Source organism: Emys orbicularis, chromosome 2 (genome assembly GCF_028017835.1).
Source record: "Emys orbicularis isolate rEmyOrb1 chromosome 2, rEmyOrb1.hap1, whole genome shotgun sequence".
Classification (NCBI taxonomy): domain Eukaryota; kingdom Metazoa; phylum Chordata; order Testudines; family Emydidae; genus Emys; species Emys orbicularis.
This window is the reverse complement of record NC_088684.1, coordinates 289,105,376-289,124,352: the sequence shown is the minus strand read 5'-3', so window position 1 is coordinate 289,124,352 and position 18,977 is coordinate 289,105,376. Positions and strand designations below refer to the sequence as shown.

The 18,977-nt window shown below is 43.7% G+C and overlaps 1 protein-coding gene across 8 annotated transcripts in view; it reads right to left on the bottom strand.

Annotated features, from left to right (window-relative positions):
* The window catches only part of LOC135874248 (pituitary adenylate cyclase-activating polypeptide type I receptor-like), a 184,835-nt gene that overhangs the window by 122,078 nt on the left and 43,780 nt on the right, over positions 1-18,977 (bottom strand). For all 8 annotated transcript variants that reach the window (XM_065399023.1, XM_065399025.1, XM_065399027.1 and 5 more), the window contains exon 2: positions 13,834-13,998. In XM_065399023.1, coding sequence (XP_065255095.1) covers positions 13,834-13,884 — 51 coding nt within the window. In that variant the 5' untranslated portion in view covers positions 13,885-13,998. The remainder of the gene's footprint in view (positions 1-13,833; positions 13,999-18,977) is intronic.

Here is an 18,977-nt window from a genome sequence, read left to right as displayed (position 1 = left end):
GATTGTAAGCTCTTTAGAGCAGGGGCAGTCTTTTCCTTCCCTGTGCAGCGCCTAGCACTATAGGGTCCAGGTCCATGCTTGGGGCTCTTAGAGGCAACAATAATAAATGAACAATAATGCACGTTCAGCCACCTGAATTCTGGATGCCAAATAAGTTATGGAGGAGATAAATAAGGATCCCTCTGTGACCAGAGGGATAATATTGCAGCTAAAAGAATGTAAAGCATGGGTGGGGATGCACAATATCTTATATTAATCCTCATGGGTTGGTCTGGGTGACGTTAATACATTTTTGACTGTCTTCTATCAGATTTTCAAGGTTATTGTATTTAAAGTATACACAGTAAGCCTTTACCAGTGCAGTTTTATAGGTATTAAAAAAAACAAGCAGGGTATAAAAGTAATCACTGTACACAAAATAAGGAATGAAGCAATAATACTGAAGATAGAGATTTCTTTACATTAATAGTTATTCATCGTGAGCCCTATAACTCATCACCATGGTATCAAATATACAGATCCAGATTGTCCCTGGTTCTAGCTAGGGTAGGAGGAGCATTCATGCACCCTGGGCAAGGATCAGTCCTTGCTCCCTCTGATTAAATACATCAGTGGAAATTGGTCTTAAGGTATTGTTTTTAGCTGCATATTAATAGCTTCATCATACAGGGATTGAGGGAGCAGGCAATAGGCTGCAGCTGCAGCAAAAAAAACAACAAACTAATCAGTGGTCAGTGGTTTGTAAACAACAGGGCAGGTCTACACTAGAAGTGCTACATCGGTGCAGCTTTGTCTGGTGCAGATGGTCTATGCTGACGGGAGCGAGCTCTCCCGTCATCACAATTCCTTGGCGAGAGGCAGAAGCTATGTCGGCCAGAGAGCATCTTCCACCGACAATGCCAGCGTGGACAGCGTTTAGATCACTGTCCTTTGCGTTGCTCAAGTGAGTGTCTTTTCACACCCCTGAGCAACGTAAGTTAGATCGACTTAAGCAGTAGGGTAGACCTGCCCATAGCAACATGGATGTTATCAAGAGAGACATTATTGGCCTCAATCTAGACATTTTATTCACAAAAACATCCCAAAGAAATCTCCTAGGCAGCTGCAGAAGAAACTGGTTGAACAGAACAAGCGTGCTGACGTGCACTGAGAAGGGAAAGGGTAGGTAAACATAAAGATGAGGTCAGATTTTTTTAGCCTTCAGAACGATGTTAGAAAACTTCTGGGATGGTTGTTTGTTCATGCTGTGCTGCAATACGTTAGATCAGGGGTCGGCAACCTTTGGCACGTGGCCCATCAGGGTAATCCGCTGGCGGTCCACGAGACTTTTTGTTGATGTTGACCGTCCGCAGGCACGGCCCCCCGCAGCTCACAGTGGCCGCAGTTTGCCATTCCCGGCCAATGGGAGCTGCGGGAAGCAGGGGCCAGCACATTCACACTACCACGCCCTCACCAGGAGCACTTGCACAGTTTTCTGTGTCAGTGTGGGGCATTGTGGGAAGTCTTCTGAAAGCCAGCAACAGTCAATGTAAGCAACTCAGTGTCTACACTGACACTGCGCCGACCTAACTACATCAACCTAAGCGCTACGCCTCTTGCGGAGCTGGAGTTATTAAGGTGGCGTAGCGGGCGAGTTACATTGGCAGGAGCGACATTTTAGTGTAGACGCTTACAGAGTTAGGTTGACGTAATCTGCCTTGCGTTCACCTAACTCTGTGGTGTAGACCGGGCCTCAGCAGTTGCCAGATAAGTATTTTGTGAGAGAAGTGTTGCTTCCTGTTAAGAAATGGGAGTCAAAGTGGGACTAAAGTGAAGCTGTTCACCTCCTGCCCAGAGAAATAAATAGAAGGCTTTGCTGAATTTGTTTTTATTTACCCTTGGGGTCTGCAGTCATAACTATACTGGGAAATTACATATGGTAGCAATATTTCTTGATGGGCTTTACAGATTTTGACTAATTCATCCCATACAACACCGCAGTAAAGCAGACAAGTGTTGTGCTTGAGATGGGGAAACTGAGGCACATAATGGATAGATGCCTATCGAAGGCCATGGATTGAACCAGTCAGAGAGCCAGTCTTGGAATACCTGAGTTCCTGACTAATGCCACAGAATTGTAGTAAATGACAGGTAAGCAATACAAAGAAAATTTCCTTTTTTTGCTCAGACCCTTCCTTCCTACCCTTTGGCTTTCACTCCTGTCTCCTTATTAACGCAGCTTGCAGTCTGCACTTGAGGCTGTCTCACCGAGAGCTAACTCTACAGTAAATCTGCACAGGCTGCTGATTCAGCAATAGAAAGGAAGAAAAGCCCAGCAACACCCTTCTTACAGACTTGAATAATTTCCCTCCAGGAGCTGGATATTAATAACTGAACACCACCGGGGGGGGGGGGGGGAATCATCGAATCTGACATTTTATTTTACATGCTCTTTTCCAGTGACTCTAATATTTTATATCTAGTTTTTATAAAGCTGTTCATCCAATACTCCTCCAAATTTACAAATACAAAACAAGAGGGGAAAAAAATCCTAATAAAAGTTCCTAAATCTCTGTAGGCCCCATACTGTTTGCTTGTCACAGATATTATTATGGCTACTACCAGGGAGCGGGGGAAGGTTTTAATGTAAGGCAACCATTTTGTGTTTTGTAATCTGCTACCAAACATTTTTAAGACCGAGCTATCTGTTAAGCCTAAATAAAAAAATTTATCAATGTTTAGATAGTTGTGTGTGCATAACCAGAAGCTTATGAAATGGGTTCAGATCTAGATGTTTTGCCATTAATGTATTGTACCGATGTACTAAGGAACTTGTTTTTCAGTACATCTTAATGTCTGACATTCTATCTATATTTTTATTGCTTCTATCAGCAGAGCAGCTCAGTCACGTGCAGGCCCCAGCACACTAGTTGCTGTATAAACAGACCGTAAGAGACCGTTTCAGCCCGAAGAGTTTATAGTCTAAGTAGACAAGCTAGTATTCTTAGCATCCTTTTACAGATGGGAACGCAGAAAATGTAAGTGACTTTCCCAAGGTCACACAGGGGATACCGTGGCACTCCTTGGAATTGAACCTACATCTTCTGGGTTCCTGTCCAGTGCTCTAATCCTCAAAATGATCTTCTAATACTATGTATTAAGTAATACAGATTTGAGAGCTTCTGATGAAAGATGCTGCATAAGTGCACAGAGAGCAAAACTTATGTTAACTCCCTGCTTTACATGACCTCTGCAAAGTATCCCCATGTGGTTTCTTGCATAGTCTAGCATTGGGGGGAGGGATAGCTCAGTGGTTTGAGCATTGGCCTGCTAAACCCAGGGTTGTGAGTTCAATCCTTGAGGGGGCCACTTGGGGATCTGGGGCAAAATCAGTACTTGGTCCTGCTAGTGAAGGCAGGGGGCTGGACTCGATGACCTTTCAAGGTCGCTTCCAGTTCTAGGAGATGGGATATCTCCATTTAAAAAAAAAAAAAAAAAAAATCTTGTTTGAACTTTATTTAAACACTGGCCTCTCCTAGGCAACCTGATTTTGCTCTGTAATTATTCACAAACCTGCAGTGAACATGGGCATAGTTCAGCTTGTGTTATTCTAGACTCTTGGACCTTGACTCTCCAATCTGAGCAATTTTTGGTGAGACCTGTTCTATCTTCTTCCTGTGAACCACCTCACTTGTGTTGTGTGCCCAGACCAATTATTAGCCACAATGGCATATGTCTCTGGGCCCAGCCAGTGTCTTGTTGATTGCCTCCTACTCCTCGGTACCCCTATAGCACTATCTATAAGTGATACATAAAATGGCAGTGGTAATAACAATAAGTAGCAGCAGTAATAATACTTAGTTCCCTGAGGTTTCCCACTGTGCAACGCATATGCTTCTGGCTCAACCCTGGTTCTTATTTGAGCAGGGGACCTTGGAGATATATAAGTGTATTTATATGAAATGGTTTGGTCCTAGGCACATCTGTGTTAGGGGTTCCTGTGGCAGACAATATCCCACCCCACTTGGAGTCCTCGACCTTTCTAATGGATACAAGATCTTGAAACCAAAAACACCTGAATGGAGGAAAGGCAGAAGAACTGGTTCAAGGCTAGTTGGTAATAGCCAAGCAAGGAAACAAAGGTGGTCAGAGGAGAAGAGAACAAGTGTTTATTTGTGCCCATCACAGTTGGGAAGAAAAGGAAATTGCGTGTCCTCAAAGATTCATCAGCAGGGAGCAAGAGGAACTAGGCAATGAAGCAACCAAGAATGCCTCTAGAAAGAACTTCCTCATCTTCAATCACAAGAGGCCTGAGTTTAGATGATCCTATTTGAATTTATCCCAGTGTAATAAAAGGACAGAGCAGAAGTGTAAGTGGATTATGAAGAGCAGAAGGAAGGTCAGGGGACAACGTGCCCTTAAAAAGATCTAGTAATCTATCTCCTCTCAGTCAATATGATTGAAGAAAACATGTCTGGGTCCTTTCCTCGCCTCAGTAAATGGAGGCTTGACGCTGCCAGATACAGCTACAGACCTCTGATCTCGTAGAGGTTCCCTGCCTCCCCCAGCTTATATTTACCTTGCAGTCTTGCACACCTCACTATTAGTATACAAGGAGCATCAATTACACCTTCCTTTGTCAGGGACTCCAAGGCACATCTCAGTAATCTAACTAATCAACCATCGAATGGAATATTTTACCATCTGGATTTTCAAGCCGTGTGGCATTCAAAGTGCATCCACAGAAAACTCCAAGCATTAGCTCAAGAAATACATCTGATTGAACTATTACAGACAGTTAAAACACCTGCATTGCAGTCGCATTTAAGATTCAGTTCAAATCCAAATCCAACTTTGTGACTCATGAATTTCTTTGTTTCTCGAGTGCTTTTTGTACCAGACAAAAGAGCCGTGTTTTAAGACCCCATTTTCTCAATAATTTTATGATGACTTTGTTAACGTTTCCAGTAAAAACACCCCTATTGCATTTGCAGCTGTGTGCTAAAATAAACCCAGTCAAATGACAGGGAAAGTGACAGCAGAGAGAAAAGGATTGAAGGGTGCAGAGAACAGTTGGACAAATGAAGACAAGGCACATGCAGGCAAGACAGAGAAAGGAATGAGAGCGAGGTTGAATATAAATCTGATAAAGTGATGGCATCCATGATATCTCATCAGCTCTGACCTTGCTGAGGACACACAAAAATCAGATCCATTTATGTTAAAAGCACTTTAACCCCATTAGTAGCAATGCCTCTATTGTTTGCATTACAGTAGTACCTGGATCAGACCTGAGATCCACTTAGCTCAGTATCCTGTCTCTGACAGCCACTAGTAGCAGATGCTTCAGAGAACAGTGCAAGAACCCCACAGAAGGCAAATATGGGATAATCTGCCCTCCCCAATAGGTCTGTTCCTGGTCTCTAAGGGTAGTAGGTCTACACTGCAGCCGGGGTGTGATTGCAGCTTGTGTTAGCTTTAGCGTTAATCTAGCTCGCTCAGGTAGCAGAGCAGTGAAACTGTGGCAGCACAGGCTTCAACCCAGGCTGTACAAGCTCACCTGCTTTAATCTAGCTAGCTTGGGTAGTGGGAGCAGTAAAGCTAGCTCTGGTAGGTCTACTCAAACTGCAGTCACACTCCATGACTGCAGTATAGACATAAGCCACTCGTTAGAAATTTGGCTTAAGCCCAGAAGCATGAGGTTTAATAACAACTTTTTCAGTATCCATCCTAACTCTGGGATCAGGGCCCCATTGTCCTATGTACTATACACACACACACACACCATTAAAGATGTATTCCATGGCCACAGATCAGCTGCAGAATTCATGCCACAGATGATGCTTCTCAAAGCAATATTGACTTCCACCTCCAAAAGAGGGGGGGCATTGCTGCAATCAGGGAAGTTGCCAGGAGCAAAAGCAGTCTAGAAAAGCAGGGATATGCTCAGCTCTTCCAAAATTCATGGCACGGCTGTCCAGGAGTTTCCAGATGTTCATGCTCCATGTGGTGAAAAGACCACATCCTCTGCTCTTTCTTTGTCTCTTCTAATTGCTCCCACAAGCGGAGGGCAAAGTGGTAGGACTCTATTCTGTAGAGACTCTTCTACCTCCTTCAACACTGTAGTATCTGAGCATCTTCCAGTAGCGCATCACATTAATGCATAATATCTGTCACATGTGGCTTGTTCTCTCTCTCTCTCTCTCTCTCTCTCTCTCTCTCTCTCACCCTGCCCAGGTGACAATTGTGCATGCAGTAGAAGATTTGGGTAGGGTTTGGGGGTTAATGTATACACTGCTCTGTGTTTATGTTACAGAAGGGAGGTCAAAGAAAGGCACCTTGCACTTAAGGTGGTGAGGTCTGTGGTGGCCCTTAGTTCCTGGAGGAGTTTGTTCCGCAGTCTTGGACTGGCCTCTAAAAGCTCTGTCTCCTGCACAGATGAGCTTTACTCTTATGGATTTCCATCGGATGAAATAAGCAGAGAATTTTTGGATATTTTTTTCCCTTTCATCCTCTCCTCAGTGGAAGGGGACCACATGGCCTTGTCTATATTTGGTATTAGCCTTGATTCTGCGATCAGGGACCAGACATCAGTAACTCAAAGAGATTATGGGCTTATTACAGGAGAGTGTGAGGTTCTGTAGCCTGCAATATGCAGAAAGTCAGACTTTAAAGCCAGAAGGGACCATCATGATCATTCAGTCAATGAGCTGAACAGGTGCAATCTCCAAGTGGAGACAAGAAAAGGCATGACTTGCACTGGTTAAGTTCACCCTGACTTGAAACAAGGAACGCTCAACCAGTGCAAGTCATGGCTTTCCTTGTCTATCATTTGGGGTTTGCAGTGGTGTGGCTACATTGGTTTCTCATCAGTGATGGCTTTATTCTACGTATAAAAGAGGACTATGAATCCAGTCCATCCCACTGCTTTATGGAATGTACATCATGCCAAGAGATGCCAACACTCCTGTGAGGCAGGGCTATTATGCCCATTTTACAGATGGGGCACTGAGACACAGAGAGACTAAGTGACTTGACCACTAGTTAGAGTGCTAGTCTGAGATTCAGGAGACCTGGGTTTGATTCCGTGCTTTGCCACAGACTTCCTGTGTGACCTTGGGCGAGTCACTTAATCTCTATGTGCCTCAGTTCCACATCTGTAAATTGGGAATAACAGCCCTGCCTCACAAGGGGGTTGTGAGGATAAAGACATTTAAGCTTGTGAGGTGCTCAGATACTACACTGATGGGAGTCATGCAAGTACCATAGAGATGTATCAAATATCAGCTGTGTGGGTGGAAAGGCAAAACAACGCAGCATGGCGTGGGAAAGAAAGCGTTTTACCGGGCCTCTTAGTCTGCGGCATGTAAGAAGGAAATTAGTTTGCTCTAAAACTTTTCAGTGATATCTGCAACTGACCTAAGAAAGGAACCTGGTAAAATTCAGCAAGAGAATGTGAATGGCCTCCAGACATCGATACTGTACAGAGCAGGGAGATCCAGGAGTGAAGGGGATCAATGTCACATTTGATCAGAGAGTCAAAGCAGAGAGCAAACCCACTAGTACAGATATTGCAAAGCAATTTGCGGCCACAACAAGGCATACGGTGTAAATAACGTTAGTGCGATATGCACAGGCTCCAGCTTGAGAGAGGAAACTCGAGGGAGGAAAAATGAATGAATAATTAACACACAAAGAAATTATAATAAAAACTCTACCTGAGGCATAAGTCTTTCCAATAACGAGAGGGGGAGAAAAAATCAGTGATGTTCCTCTCTGGAACCCTGCAGGAGACTATAGCAAAATCTTGCACTGTCAACAAGTACAGAGCCACTGAAAAATGATATGCATAGAAGACGAGTATTCTACCCTATTAACCCTGATTTGCCTTCTGGTCGTTCATTATGCCCAAACGAGTGCCGCTCATTACAGAAGCCATAGTCAATCATTAATTATTCACAACAGCGATCATAGCAACTTACTGAAATGCAGGAGATAGTAAGCAGTGGCTTGTTGCCTTTTGACACTTACCAGGAAGTCCATTCACCTGGAAGCTCGAGATCTATTATATATTGTTACAACAACAACAAAATTCACCTTTAAAAATGAGGGACAAGATTTTTGTTTTAAAGTGACTAGTGATTTGGGGTGTTTCAATCTTTGGGTGCCCAATCTGAGACACGTGAAATGGGCCTCAATTTCTGAGCAGTAACCCTCTGGAAATCAGGCCACTTTAAATGTGTCCTTTGCTGGATGTTCAATATTGAGAGTCCGTTTTTGAAAATCTTGTCAGAAGATTCCCACTTTGGGGGCCCTCGGATGGCTCCTTCCTAAAACCTTTTATGGAATTCCTCTAGACACGCCTCTGTATCAAGGTCTGTGGAGAATTTCTCTATCTAATGCAATGATTTAAAGAAGCTATGGTCTAATTCAACCACAAGTCATTTGGCTGGATGCAGGAATCACTGGATGAAATTCTACGGCAGCAGTTCCCAAACTGTGGATCGCAACACTGAATGGGATCGTGCCATCAGCAGATGGGTTTGCACCAATCCCTAGTGTGCTAAGGACACCCTTTTGCTCTGCAAAATGTGAGCTCGCATGCACGGTGCGGGAAAGGTCACATCACATGGGGGACGCCATTGTGCTCTACAAAGTGGCATCATCTGCACAGTGTGACCTCACATGTACTGTGCATGCAAGGTCACGCTGTGTGGAGGACTCCATATTGCTCTACAAAATGCTGTCCCCCATGCTGTCTGGGGTCCCAGACAGAAATAATTAATTAAAATAGGGTCATGCTTACAAAAAGTTTGGGAACTGCTGTTATATGACCTATGTTGTGAAGGAGGTTGGATTAGATGATCATAATGATCCCTTCTTGCCTTGAAAATCTGAGTCTACAAATCTCATTGAGCTTGTCATTCCCAATTCCTCATCTTATCCAGCATCAGCCTCCTCTCAGTTCCCTCTCCCAGCCTCACTAGCACAAGTGCAAGAGGCTTTTGGTTTGCCATCTTGTCCTGCCATCTTGAACACCTCCTGTATCTCTTCAATTCATCAGCTGCCTGTTTGATGAGACAGGGGTTAGAGCCAGGAACGGCTCCAGGCACCAGTGTAGCAAGCGCATGCCTGGGGCGGCAAGCTGCGGGGGGGCGGCCTGCCGGTCGCCGTGAAGGCGGCAGTCAGGCAGCCTTCGGCGGCATGCCTGCAGGACGTCTGCCGGTCCCGTGGTTTCGGACCAGCAGATCACCCACAGAAACGCCACCGAATCCGCCGCCTGACTGCCGTGCTTGGGGCGGCAAAACACAGAGCCACCCCTGGTTAGAGCACTGTCTACGTACAGCTTTTGGATTTTGTCTGATTTTAGGGACTCTATCTCTCTGTCAGACTGGCAACGCCATTTTGATTGTAAGGCTGGTCCATGCTGTCCTGATGTCTTTTTACCTCTGCCTTGGCCTAACATCTCGACTGGTGGCAAAGGGCTAACAACAGAGGGTTGTTAAATATTGATGATTGCCCTTTTTAAAGGGAGCACCCTAGGACAAACAGAGATAACTGCCACATAAGTCAAACCACCAAATCTGAATTCAAGTTGGGAGGTATGTAAGCAATGGATCACCTGGGGAGGGGCTTTGATAACCAGATACGGCTGAGTGGGGGTTACCTGACAAAGAGATGGTCTTTCACTGAATATTTGAGAGAGAGAGAGAGAGAGAGAGAGAGAGAGAGAGACTCCATGATCTGGAGAGGAAGGCATGTGCAAGAGGAGAGAAAGGATCCAGGACACTCCAGAGGACTCTGAGCTAAACCCAGAGAGCACTCAGGAATGCGCAAAAACCTGAAGCTGGGAAATGCGTATTGGTAGTTTCATTGTTTTGCCTAGAATGTGTATTTCTCAGGATATCAAAGTAAAAAGTAATTGCATTTGGAACCCCTTACACACCCTTTTTATTTGTGCTTTTTCCACTATCATGTGTCCCTAAAAGGGGAACTGCAAACCCAGAGTTCCCTCAAGATTCGAGCTCTGGAAAAATGACTGGCATATCTTGGGGCTTCAGCACTGGTCCTAGGGGCATGGGGCAGCTGAGCTGTGGAGCCCCATCTGTACCAAGGATGCATGCCATGAAGGCCAAAGGGAAATACAGGGCTGCTGCCTGCTGTGTCGAAGGAATGCTTGAGAGCACACAGGTCTAGTGCATTGGGACCAAACGGCAGCCTGGTGAGCGTCTGGCCAGGAGAGCAATTCCAGTGCTGTGTGTGAAATCCTGGCCCCACTGAAGTGAACAGCAGAACTCCCATCGACCTTCAATGGAGCCAAGATTTCACCCAAAATGCCTTTAGGCAGGACAGAGCCCCACACCAGGGGTCACAGTGCTGGGCTGAATCTCAAGCCGGGGAGTTTCTCTCTTTACTTTCGAATATGTGAAACTCTTTTACTGGTTACAGACACTACCCCTAGATGGGGATTTTTTTTTTTGTCCTTCAAAGTCATTAAGCTAACGGTTCAGTGTTCCACAGTGGTATTGTAATAGCATGTATTGGACCTCATTCCATTCTTCTTGCTGTTAATTTTCTTTTTTGTTTTAAAGTTACCATGCTGATTTCCACACTCAAGAAAATACACAGGAAAGGGAGGCCATTTTCTTTTCATTCAAGTGACATGATGCATTAGTGCAAGCCACCTGGGATGTTGCATACTACCTGGCCAGGTGGACCCTGCTGGCACATGCTAACGTAGTGCTGTTTGAAATGGGACTGTCTCGGCATGCACTAGAGAACTTTTAGCGCATGCCAGGAGGGGCCACCTGGGCCAGTTAGTGCATGACCCGCTGGTGTGCTCCCAAATTTACACCCCAGCTAGTGAGCACTAACATACTGTGTAGACTAGTGGTTTTCAACCTGGGGTCTGCGGACCCCTGGGGGTCTACAGAATATGTCTAAGGGGTCTGCAAAAGGTTGTTACCACCATAGAACTGCGGTTTTCAGCTTGAGGTCTGCAGACCTCTGGGATCCACAGACTATGTCTAAGATATCCAAAGGGGTCCGTGCCTCTGTTTGAAATTTTGAAAAAAAAAAGGTCGAAAAACACTGGTGTAGAAAAGCCCTTAAACATTTATTATTTAAAAAATACGACCACTATTGGGACAGGTTCAAAAAGTGACTAATGCTCAGTTTTTGAGAACCTGGGCATAAATCCTGACCTCCGCTGAAGTCAATGGGAATTGACCCTAGTTTCTTATGGAAAGAGAGGTAAGGTGTAAGAGAACATTAAGAGACAACAGCATGCTCACCATTTAATCACTCTTTTGAACCTTTCAGGGCCTACTTGATTCCTGTACCCACACTAACAAGGAATCAAAGTGAAATCTGCCTTGCCCTGGAGCTTTGCAGTTGAATATAGATTCTTTCATCTTTAGAATTGTGGTTCATATCCAGTCCAAAGCCCATGATACAGCATGGGAGGAGAGAGTGGTGGGTTTCTAGAGCCGTGTAGCTTTCTTTTTCACTGTTTTCTGCGCTTTTTGATAGCCTCATTGTACATTCACAATATCCTTTCCATGTCCCCATAATCTGATGTTCTTCTAGTGTGCTATCTTGTTTCACCTATTGTCTATACCAGCCAGTTGGACTTTGGAGCATCCAAGTTAATTTACATTGGAACAGAAAGTGAAATGTGTTGTTTCAATATTTGATGGATGCCATTGGCATGGCTTTCCTGTTTCCCAAACCAGAAACCGGGATTGGCCAAATGACGCCTGCCTCCAACAGTCTGAATTTAAACCCAGATATGAACTCCCACGGACACTAACACATAAGGAGAAGAAGCTGAATTCTGGATCCCAGAGGGACCATGACCCATCTCTATTTTTGTTAACATCTTATATTACTAGTTACCTCTATCTTACTGCTTATGTGAGAAAATAACTTGTGCTGCCAACAACTCCCTTTGTCTAAGGGCAGCAACCAAGCTGATATTAGGAATTCAGGTAAGGAATTCCTCCCCCTGCCCAAATACAATACTATATAGGATATAATAATAATAATAATGTTGCACATATAATCCATATGCGTTTAGAACAGAGCATTTTGTCTTTAAGGCCAGAGAGCAGCAGTGAAAAAGAGGAAGAGCCTTGCTGAAATCTGTGCAGAGACAAAGGTAGGAAGCACAGCTAGAAGTGAACAGGAGAATCCAGAAAAGAGGAGCTGGTAGATAATAAACAGGCTCAGTATCTGCTTGAAGCCAGCATAGAAACCACCATTAAAGGCAGACAACTCTACATATCTCACACAACATTAACCTCGGAGCTGAGCTAATGAGAGCTCCCAGAGCAGAAAATTCGAGCGAGAGGGGAAGCACTGAGCATTCCCATCAGGCTCTACTGCCAGAGGTCAGTTTATCAGCCAAGAGGACATGGCTGCTGTCACATCTGCATCTCAAACCTGTAGTGTTTTGTCTATAAGGAAGACTTCCTATCTGACCAGACGAACTAGCCAACAATCAAGAGGGCTGAGTGCTTCTAGCTAGAAGCATTCACAGAGCAAATGTTTGTGTTTGCTGACTATGCCAAATTTTTGAAGCGTACTACAGTTTTCATTCCAATCCGAAGAATCCAGTTGATAAACTCTGCATTTGGAGTGTGAAAATAATCTCTGAAGAAGACCCGAGGCGAAAGAATGTACATCTACATGTGTTTAAATAAAGGAGTATCAATGGTATGCTGCGTGCTGTACCTTGTGATACAGATGTTGTAAATCCATCGTATAGCAGCAAAATGTCTATACAAAAGATAGTCAAACTCCTTGATCAAATAGCTGTTTAATACATTACATAATCTGATTTTAAGTAGCCTTTTAAAATGCTCAGCTTGTCTGGATGCATTAAAATGTAAATATCTAAGCAACTGTGTAGCATTCTGTATTCAAAGGTTAGTGGGAGCTATTAATAAGGCTGGGATTCAGGGTTTAAACACAATATATCCCATGGACTCGCTCTATGTAATGTTTTCTGAGCAGGGCCGGCTCCAGGCACCAGCTGAGCAAGCAGGTGCTTGGGGCGGCCAAGGGGAAGGGGCGGCACGTCGGGCTCTTCGGCGGCAATTCGGCGGAGGGTCCCTGTCCCTCTCAGAGGGAAGGACCTGCCGCCAAATTGCCGCTGAAGAAGAAAGCGGCGCAGTGGAGTTGCCGCCGATCGCAATCGCGATCGTGGTTTTTTGTTTTTGTTTTTCGCCGCTTGGGGCGGCAAAAACCCTGGAGCCGGTCCTGTTTCTGAGAAGTCCTAAGAAGTCACTACTCTAGTAAGGAGCTGAACTGAAATGCATGAAGCAGTGTGGCAGTAGCTGTAAGTAATTTGCTACAGCTACAGCTGTAAGTAATCCTTACCGAGCATCTTTCACCCACAGATCTCGTGATACCTATAATTCTTGAATACAGCTCAAGAGTCTTAAAAAAGTGACTAGTGCCTTTGGTTTTCAAAAGGGTGGGTGCTCAGCACTTTCTAAAAAGCAGGCCCCATTTTAGGTTGTCTCAAGTTGAGCATCCAAAAATGGAGGCCTCCAAAAACACGAGTGGCTCTTCACAATCTTGGCTGCTGTTTTAACCCTGACCATGTTCCTTTATGACCCTGCCTTCTTCTCCTTTACAAAAAGGGCGGTGAGCATCATTCTACCCCCATCTGCCCTAGACGCTGAAAGTGGTTTAATAGCAGCTAAGGGGGAAGCTGGAGCACCATCAACCATTGTCAGCAACAGGCCCTTCTCCTAGTGTGGGCTGACAACCCCATGCATTTAAAAAACATGCATCCGCAGTACGCCATGATAGAGACATGCACCCATTGTTCCTGGGATTCCATACCAGAGGAAGGAGCACAAGAGTGAAGAAGCAGATCTTCAAGGAGATGGCCATCTTCTCCTAATAGATATGTAGCCAATCTGTAGCAACTTAGAGCTGTTCTTGCGGCTCAAGCACACACCATCTGCCGATCCCAGTGTCGCTGTCTTCAAGACACAGCTCAGGTCTCTGCAACGAAACAGTATGAGAATTATAATAATGAGAAATAAGAAGGAGAGTTGTCGGAAAGAGGAACAGGCCTGGAACAGAGGTTACAATACCTTGATTGTGAGCTGTGTACGTCAAGAGCCAACCTCTTGTTACTGGTGCATACAGCTCCTAGTACAACAGGGTCCTGATCCTTGAATGGGGGAGGGGGCATGGACACTATTGTGCTACCAATAATTTGGAACAAAGGCACTACTGAAACAATGTAAATGATAAAAGCTAAACACCTCCAAAAATAAGTAAAGGGACTGAATGTAACAACTGGTACAAGGCCAGGGACTGAAGGGGCATGAAAACTGAACCTCCCAAGGACTGGACTGAGTCCCCTGATGGACGTACTGGGGAACTTTCACTTCTTGAGCTGAATCAAGGGGCTAGACTCTTAGATCCAGTGAAGTCATCACCAGCTATGTCAATTGACAGCAGCTGGGAATCTGGCCCTAGTTCGCTGGAGATATATGGAAGACACAATTTCCCTGGGCCCTCAGTTTGGCATACCATTCACTAACATGACCAAAAAAAGAGGGGGAAAAGGGAAAATCTAACAGAGGGATCGAAGATAACACAAAAACGATATACATGAGGGGAGAAAAAAGGAAAGAATTAAAAAATGAATACCAGAATCATACATGTTGTGGGGAGGAAAACAGTTATTGTTACAAAAGAAAAGAATGCAGAAAAAAGTGTGGGCTAAGTCTAGTAAAAGGAGAAATAAAAGGAAGATGGGGAGGGAAACGGGTTGCAAGCAACAAGATAAATAAATAAATGACAAAGATAAATATGAAATAACTCTCCAATCGAGGGCTGTTCAATATTCCTTCCAATTTCAACCTTGACTGCAGCTTGCTGGCAAAATATCAGCATTCAGGAAGCCGAGAGCCTTTCATTTAAAAAAAAACAAAAAAAAAAACCCTGTCCTCCTACATTAGTCATCTCAGTCCAGGCCTCAACTAAATGGAGGAGGAAAAATGATTCACAAAAAACTCTCCATACTCACCCTCCTCCTTCTCTTCCCTCCCGCCTTCACCTCGCTCTCTGCTCAGGTACTGAATTTAATTACTTCTCCACTGTCTTCCTGGTGTTTTATCAAATAATGAGAGAGAGATAAGACCTCAGCCGAGGAGGACAGAAAAAGTCCATCCTGACATTTAGCGGTGAGGAGGTGGAAAATAAGAGTCACTCCATTAAAAGGAGCCTGTGTACATGGGAGCCAGGCAGAGGCAATGGCTCAGATTGGATTTCAGATTGTTAGCTGGTAATTGGTTCTCCTGTGGGCAGCCTTGGCAGAGAAGCCCAGAGAGGGGTATGGAGACGGATCTCTACCCTCTTACTGCAAGACATGAGGGATATTGGGAGGAAAGTGTGGGAGAAGATTGAAGAGCTGCTGATGACTTACTGACCTGCATGGCATTTAGTTACTATGGTAATGCATGCATTAGAAATATGCTAGTTACATGATGGATGGATGGATGGACGCTCTGTGTTAAAATAATGGCCATCAGGACTCTATTATTGTAATTATTTTAAAGAGATGATGGACCAACACTGCTAGAGGCTGGAGTCCTCTATATAGTGCCACACCATGTTTCTCACAGACAGTGGAAAATTTCCCTACAGCCCTATGTTAGCAGTGTGTGTTCTCCATTCCCCGGCCTCTCTGTAGAGAAGGCCAACAAAGTGGCTAGGTTTTTGTGCAAGTGAGACATGGAAACCTGCCCATCACAAACTGGATTGAGACTTCCAAATCTAGTCACCTAGGCATTAGACAAGGACAACTTTCAGTTTCTCATGACCCAGGGCCCCGATTCTCCAACTGAATCCACATGGGTGGAAGCTCGCACATGTTAAATTCAATAAGAATTCATGGCATTGCCAGCATCCATCCATGCAAAATTCCCCCTGGCTGATGTAGAGTTAAGAGCAATCTAGAGTCAAGGGCTGCCTATCCCCCAATTCAACTCTAAACCATCCGTTCACCCTGCTCTCCAGTATTCCAAACCAATCAGTTTTACACAGCACTTAAGAAAACAGAACCGCCCCCCGGTGAACCTAAGACACCCCCATTATCTGGCTTTAAAAAACAAACATGATTTGTCAGAATTCCTTCAACCACATTTTGAAACCAATCCTCTTGCCATGTCTTACACACACATATACATACACACACACACACGCACGCACGCCTAGAGCAGGGCTGAACTTTTTCGGGTAAAACTGTTTTTCACTGAAAATGCAAACCCTGTGTTGACAGAAATACACAAATTGGTGTAAAATTCAAGTTGTTTTGATACGAAAAATCTATAAACATTTTTCCAGAACAATTGACATGTTTCATTTTGACTTTTTCAGAATGAACCTTTTTTTTTTTTTTTTTTTATTCAAAATGATTTTTTTCCCAAAATTTTCTTCAGTTTTATTTATTTATTTTTAAAGGTTAAAGCGCTAAAGCTAAATGAAACATTTTGTTTTGGGTTAAACGAAATATTTTGTTCGGTGACCTGAAACAATATTTTTTGATTTTTTGATACAGCCAGTGAGCCAAAAAAAAAAAAAAAATCTATTTGCACATCTCTACACATGACCATTTTTCAGCTTTATTTAATTGTCTATTTTTCCCCCTGCCTTTGACTTTTTTTTTTTTAATATGCGGTAGGAGTCTACAACAAGGCAAGCAGAAAAACTGCACAGCAGTCACTCTTTGTAAAGGCCTCCTGTTTGAAACCCCGGTTAATGGCTAGAACTGATCTCTGCTCACTTTTTTCCATAGGGAACCCATGGTAGGAAGGAAAACAATATAGCAGCACACGCTTAAATTAATCGCCGGAAGCCATTCAACTCAAACATTTCCATAATGCACACTCCATTTATAAGAGAAATGGATGTTTTCATTCCCCTTCTTGGAAATATATATTGAGTATCTCTATTTCAAAAATGATAAAGCAATATGATGGAATGAGGGACATCTGGAAAACCGTCATGCAGAAAAATATAGGGATGACAGTGATACCATAACTATAGTGACCAGGATCAGCATTTAGACTGGCACGCAGATATCACGGTGATGGGCAACCTCATAGATACATAGAAATCCATTTATCTACCTTAAGTTTTCTAATGACACCCCTCACCACAGTACCTAATGCACCCTTCATGTAAAATCCCAAGAAATAGTGAAGACCTTAGTGGATATTATGGAGTGTTTGGAACTTCTCCCTTTACAGGATCAGAACTCTGCTTGGGGTAGGGTTTGGAGGTTTTGTTTTATTTAAACGATTTTATGATCAGTAGAAGGGGTGTCAGTGTTGGGAGTGTCATTTTTAGGGTGGACTGGCTTTTGGATTGATACCAAAACAATATTTGCCTTTCTTGGCTGGATCGGGACAAACAAGATCAGAGCGAGACAAAGAAGAGGATGGTCTTGTGGTTAAGGATCTAAACAGACTTGGGACATGTTGGTTCAATTTTCAGTGTTGCTGTAAATTTTCTGTGTCATTTAATCTCTCTTTGCTTCAGTTCCCCATCTTTCTCCCACCATCTATCTGTCTTGCCTACTCTTGTAAACTCTTCAAGGCAAGGAATATTTCTTACTCTGTTCATGTATGGTACCTGGCACAACTGGGCCCTGATCAAAATTGGAGGGTCTAGTTTCTACTAGAATACAAATAGATAATAAATAAAATAATAGAGCTACAAATAGTATTAATAACATTGTAAAGTTACAGATACAAAGAGCACATCAAGTAAGTCCTGGTGAAACGAATACCATGTGAATGCCTGGGCAACTCAATCTCATTGATGAAGCAGAAGAAATTCATGGAAGAGCAACAACAACAGAGGGTGAAGTGACTAATGCACAAGGAGCACCTAAAAAAAAGCTTAGTTTGGCCAAATGATGACTAGAGGGGCTCATATGTGGTGATAGTCTACAAGTATCGCCAGGTGTAAGAACTAAGCAGTGAGAGGGATTGTTTAGCTAAAGCAATGGGATGAAACTGCTAAAAGAAAAACGAGGTTGCATACCAGGGGGAAAAAAAAAATCCAAGTAAGGTCTATTGAGATTGGAATAGTTTCCTCCAAGATAACCTGTGAAAGCATCATTGCTTAAACCAGTGAAAAATGTACTGGACAAAGCAATGTAGGGAATTCTAATATATTATCTGGAACAATCCTACTCTGACAGGACCATGAGTTAATGGGATTTTTCCATGTCCGTGTACAGCGCAGACAAACCGTTATCTAGGTCTCATCCGAGTAACAAAAGAAAATTCACCTGCATGGCTCTCAGTTTATCTACTGCTGAGATGTGAACCTGTGGTTCCTAATTATTTAAGTATTTCAATCTGCTTTGTTATGGCTTATAGTACAAGAGGTAGCTGGGACTGCATGTATTATTGACTGGGTTTCAATTATTCACCTTCAACACACACATTGTCTGTCTGTCTGTCTCTTATATATAAACTAAAACACCCTGCGTATAACCACACCAATCCCATCGTCGGGGCTAGCAGAGGTGGGGTCCCTAATTCATAGCACATAAGTATGTTGCCTGCAGCTTCAGGAATTCCCTTCAGACTCCCTCTTAGGTCAGGCGAGGGCTGCAGGAACTCACCTATGGTGAGAACATCTTTAAAAGAGCAACCAAGTATGTGCAGCTTGGCTAAGCAACAACTAAAGAGGTCTACGGAAACCACCTACAAGTGTAGGAGAAGGAAGAGAATTGGTTAGAGGTGGCTATAATGCAATACAAGAGTATTGAGGAATATAGGACTGGAAGGGACCTCCTGGTACTATCTCAGGCACTGTGTCATATAATCCCATTAATAAATGTATCAAGCTCCATCTTAAAACCATTTAGGTTGTTAACCTCCACTCCCGCTACTGGACGGCTGTTCCATAACCTTATTCCACTGATGGGTGGCATATTGGAGTATTTAGACTGA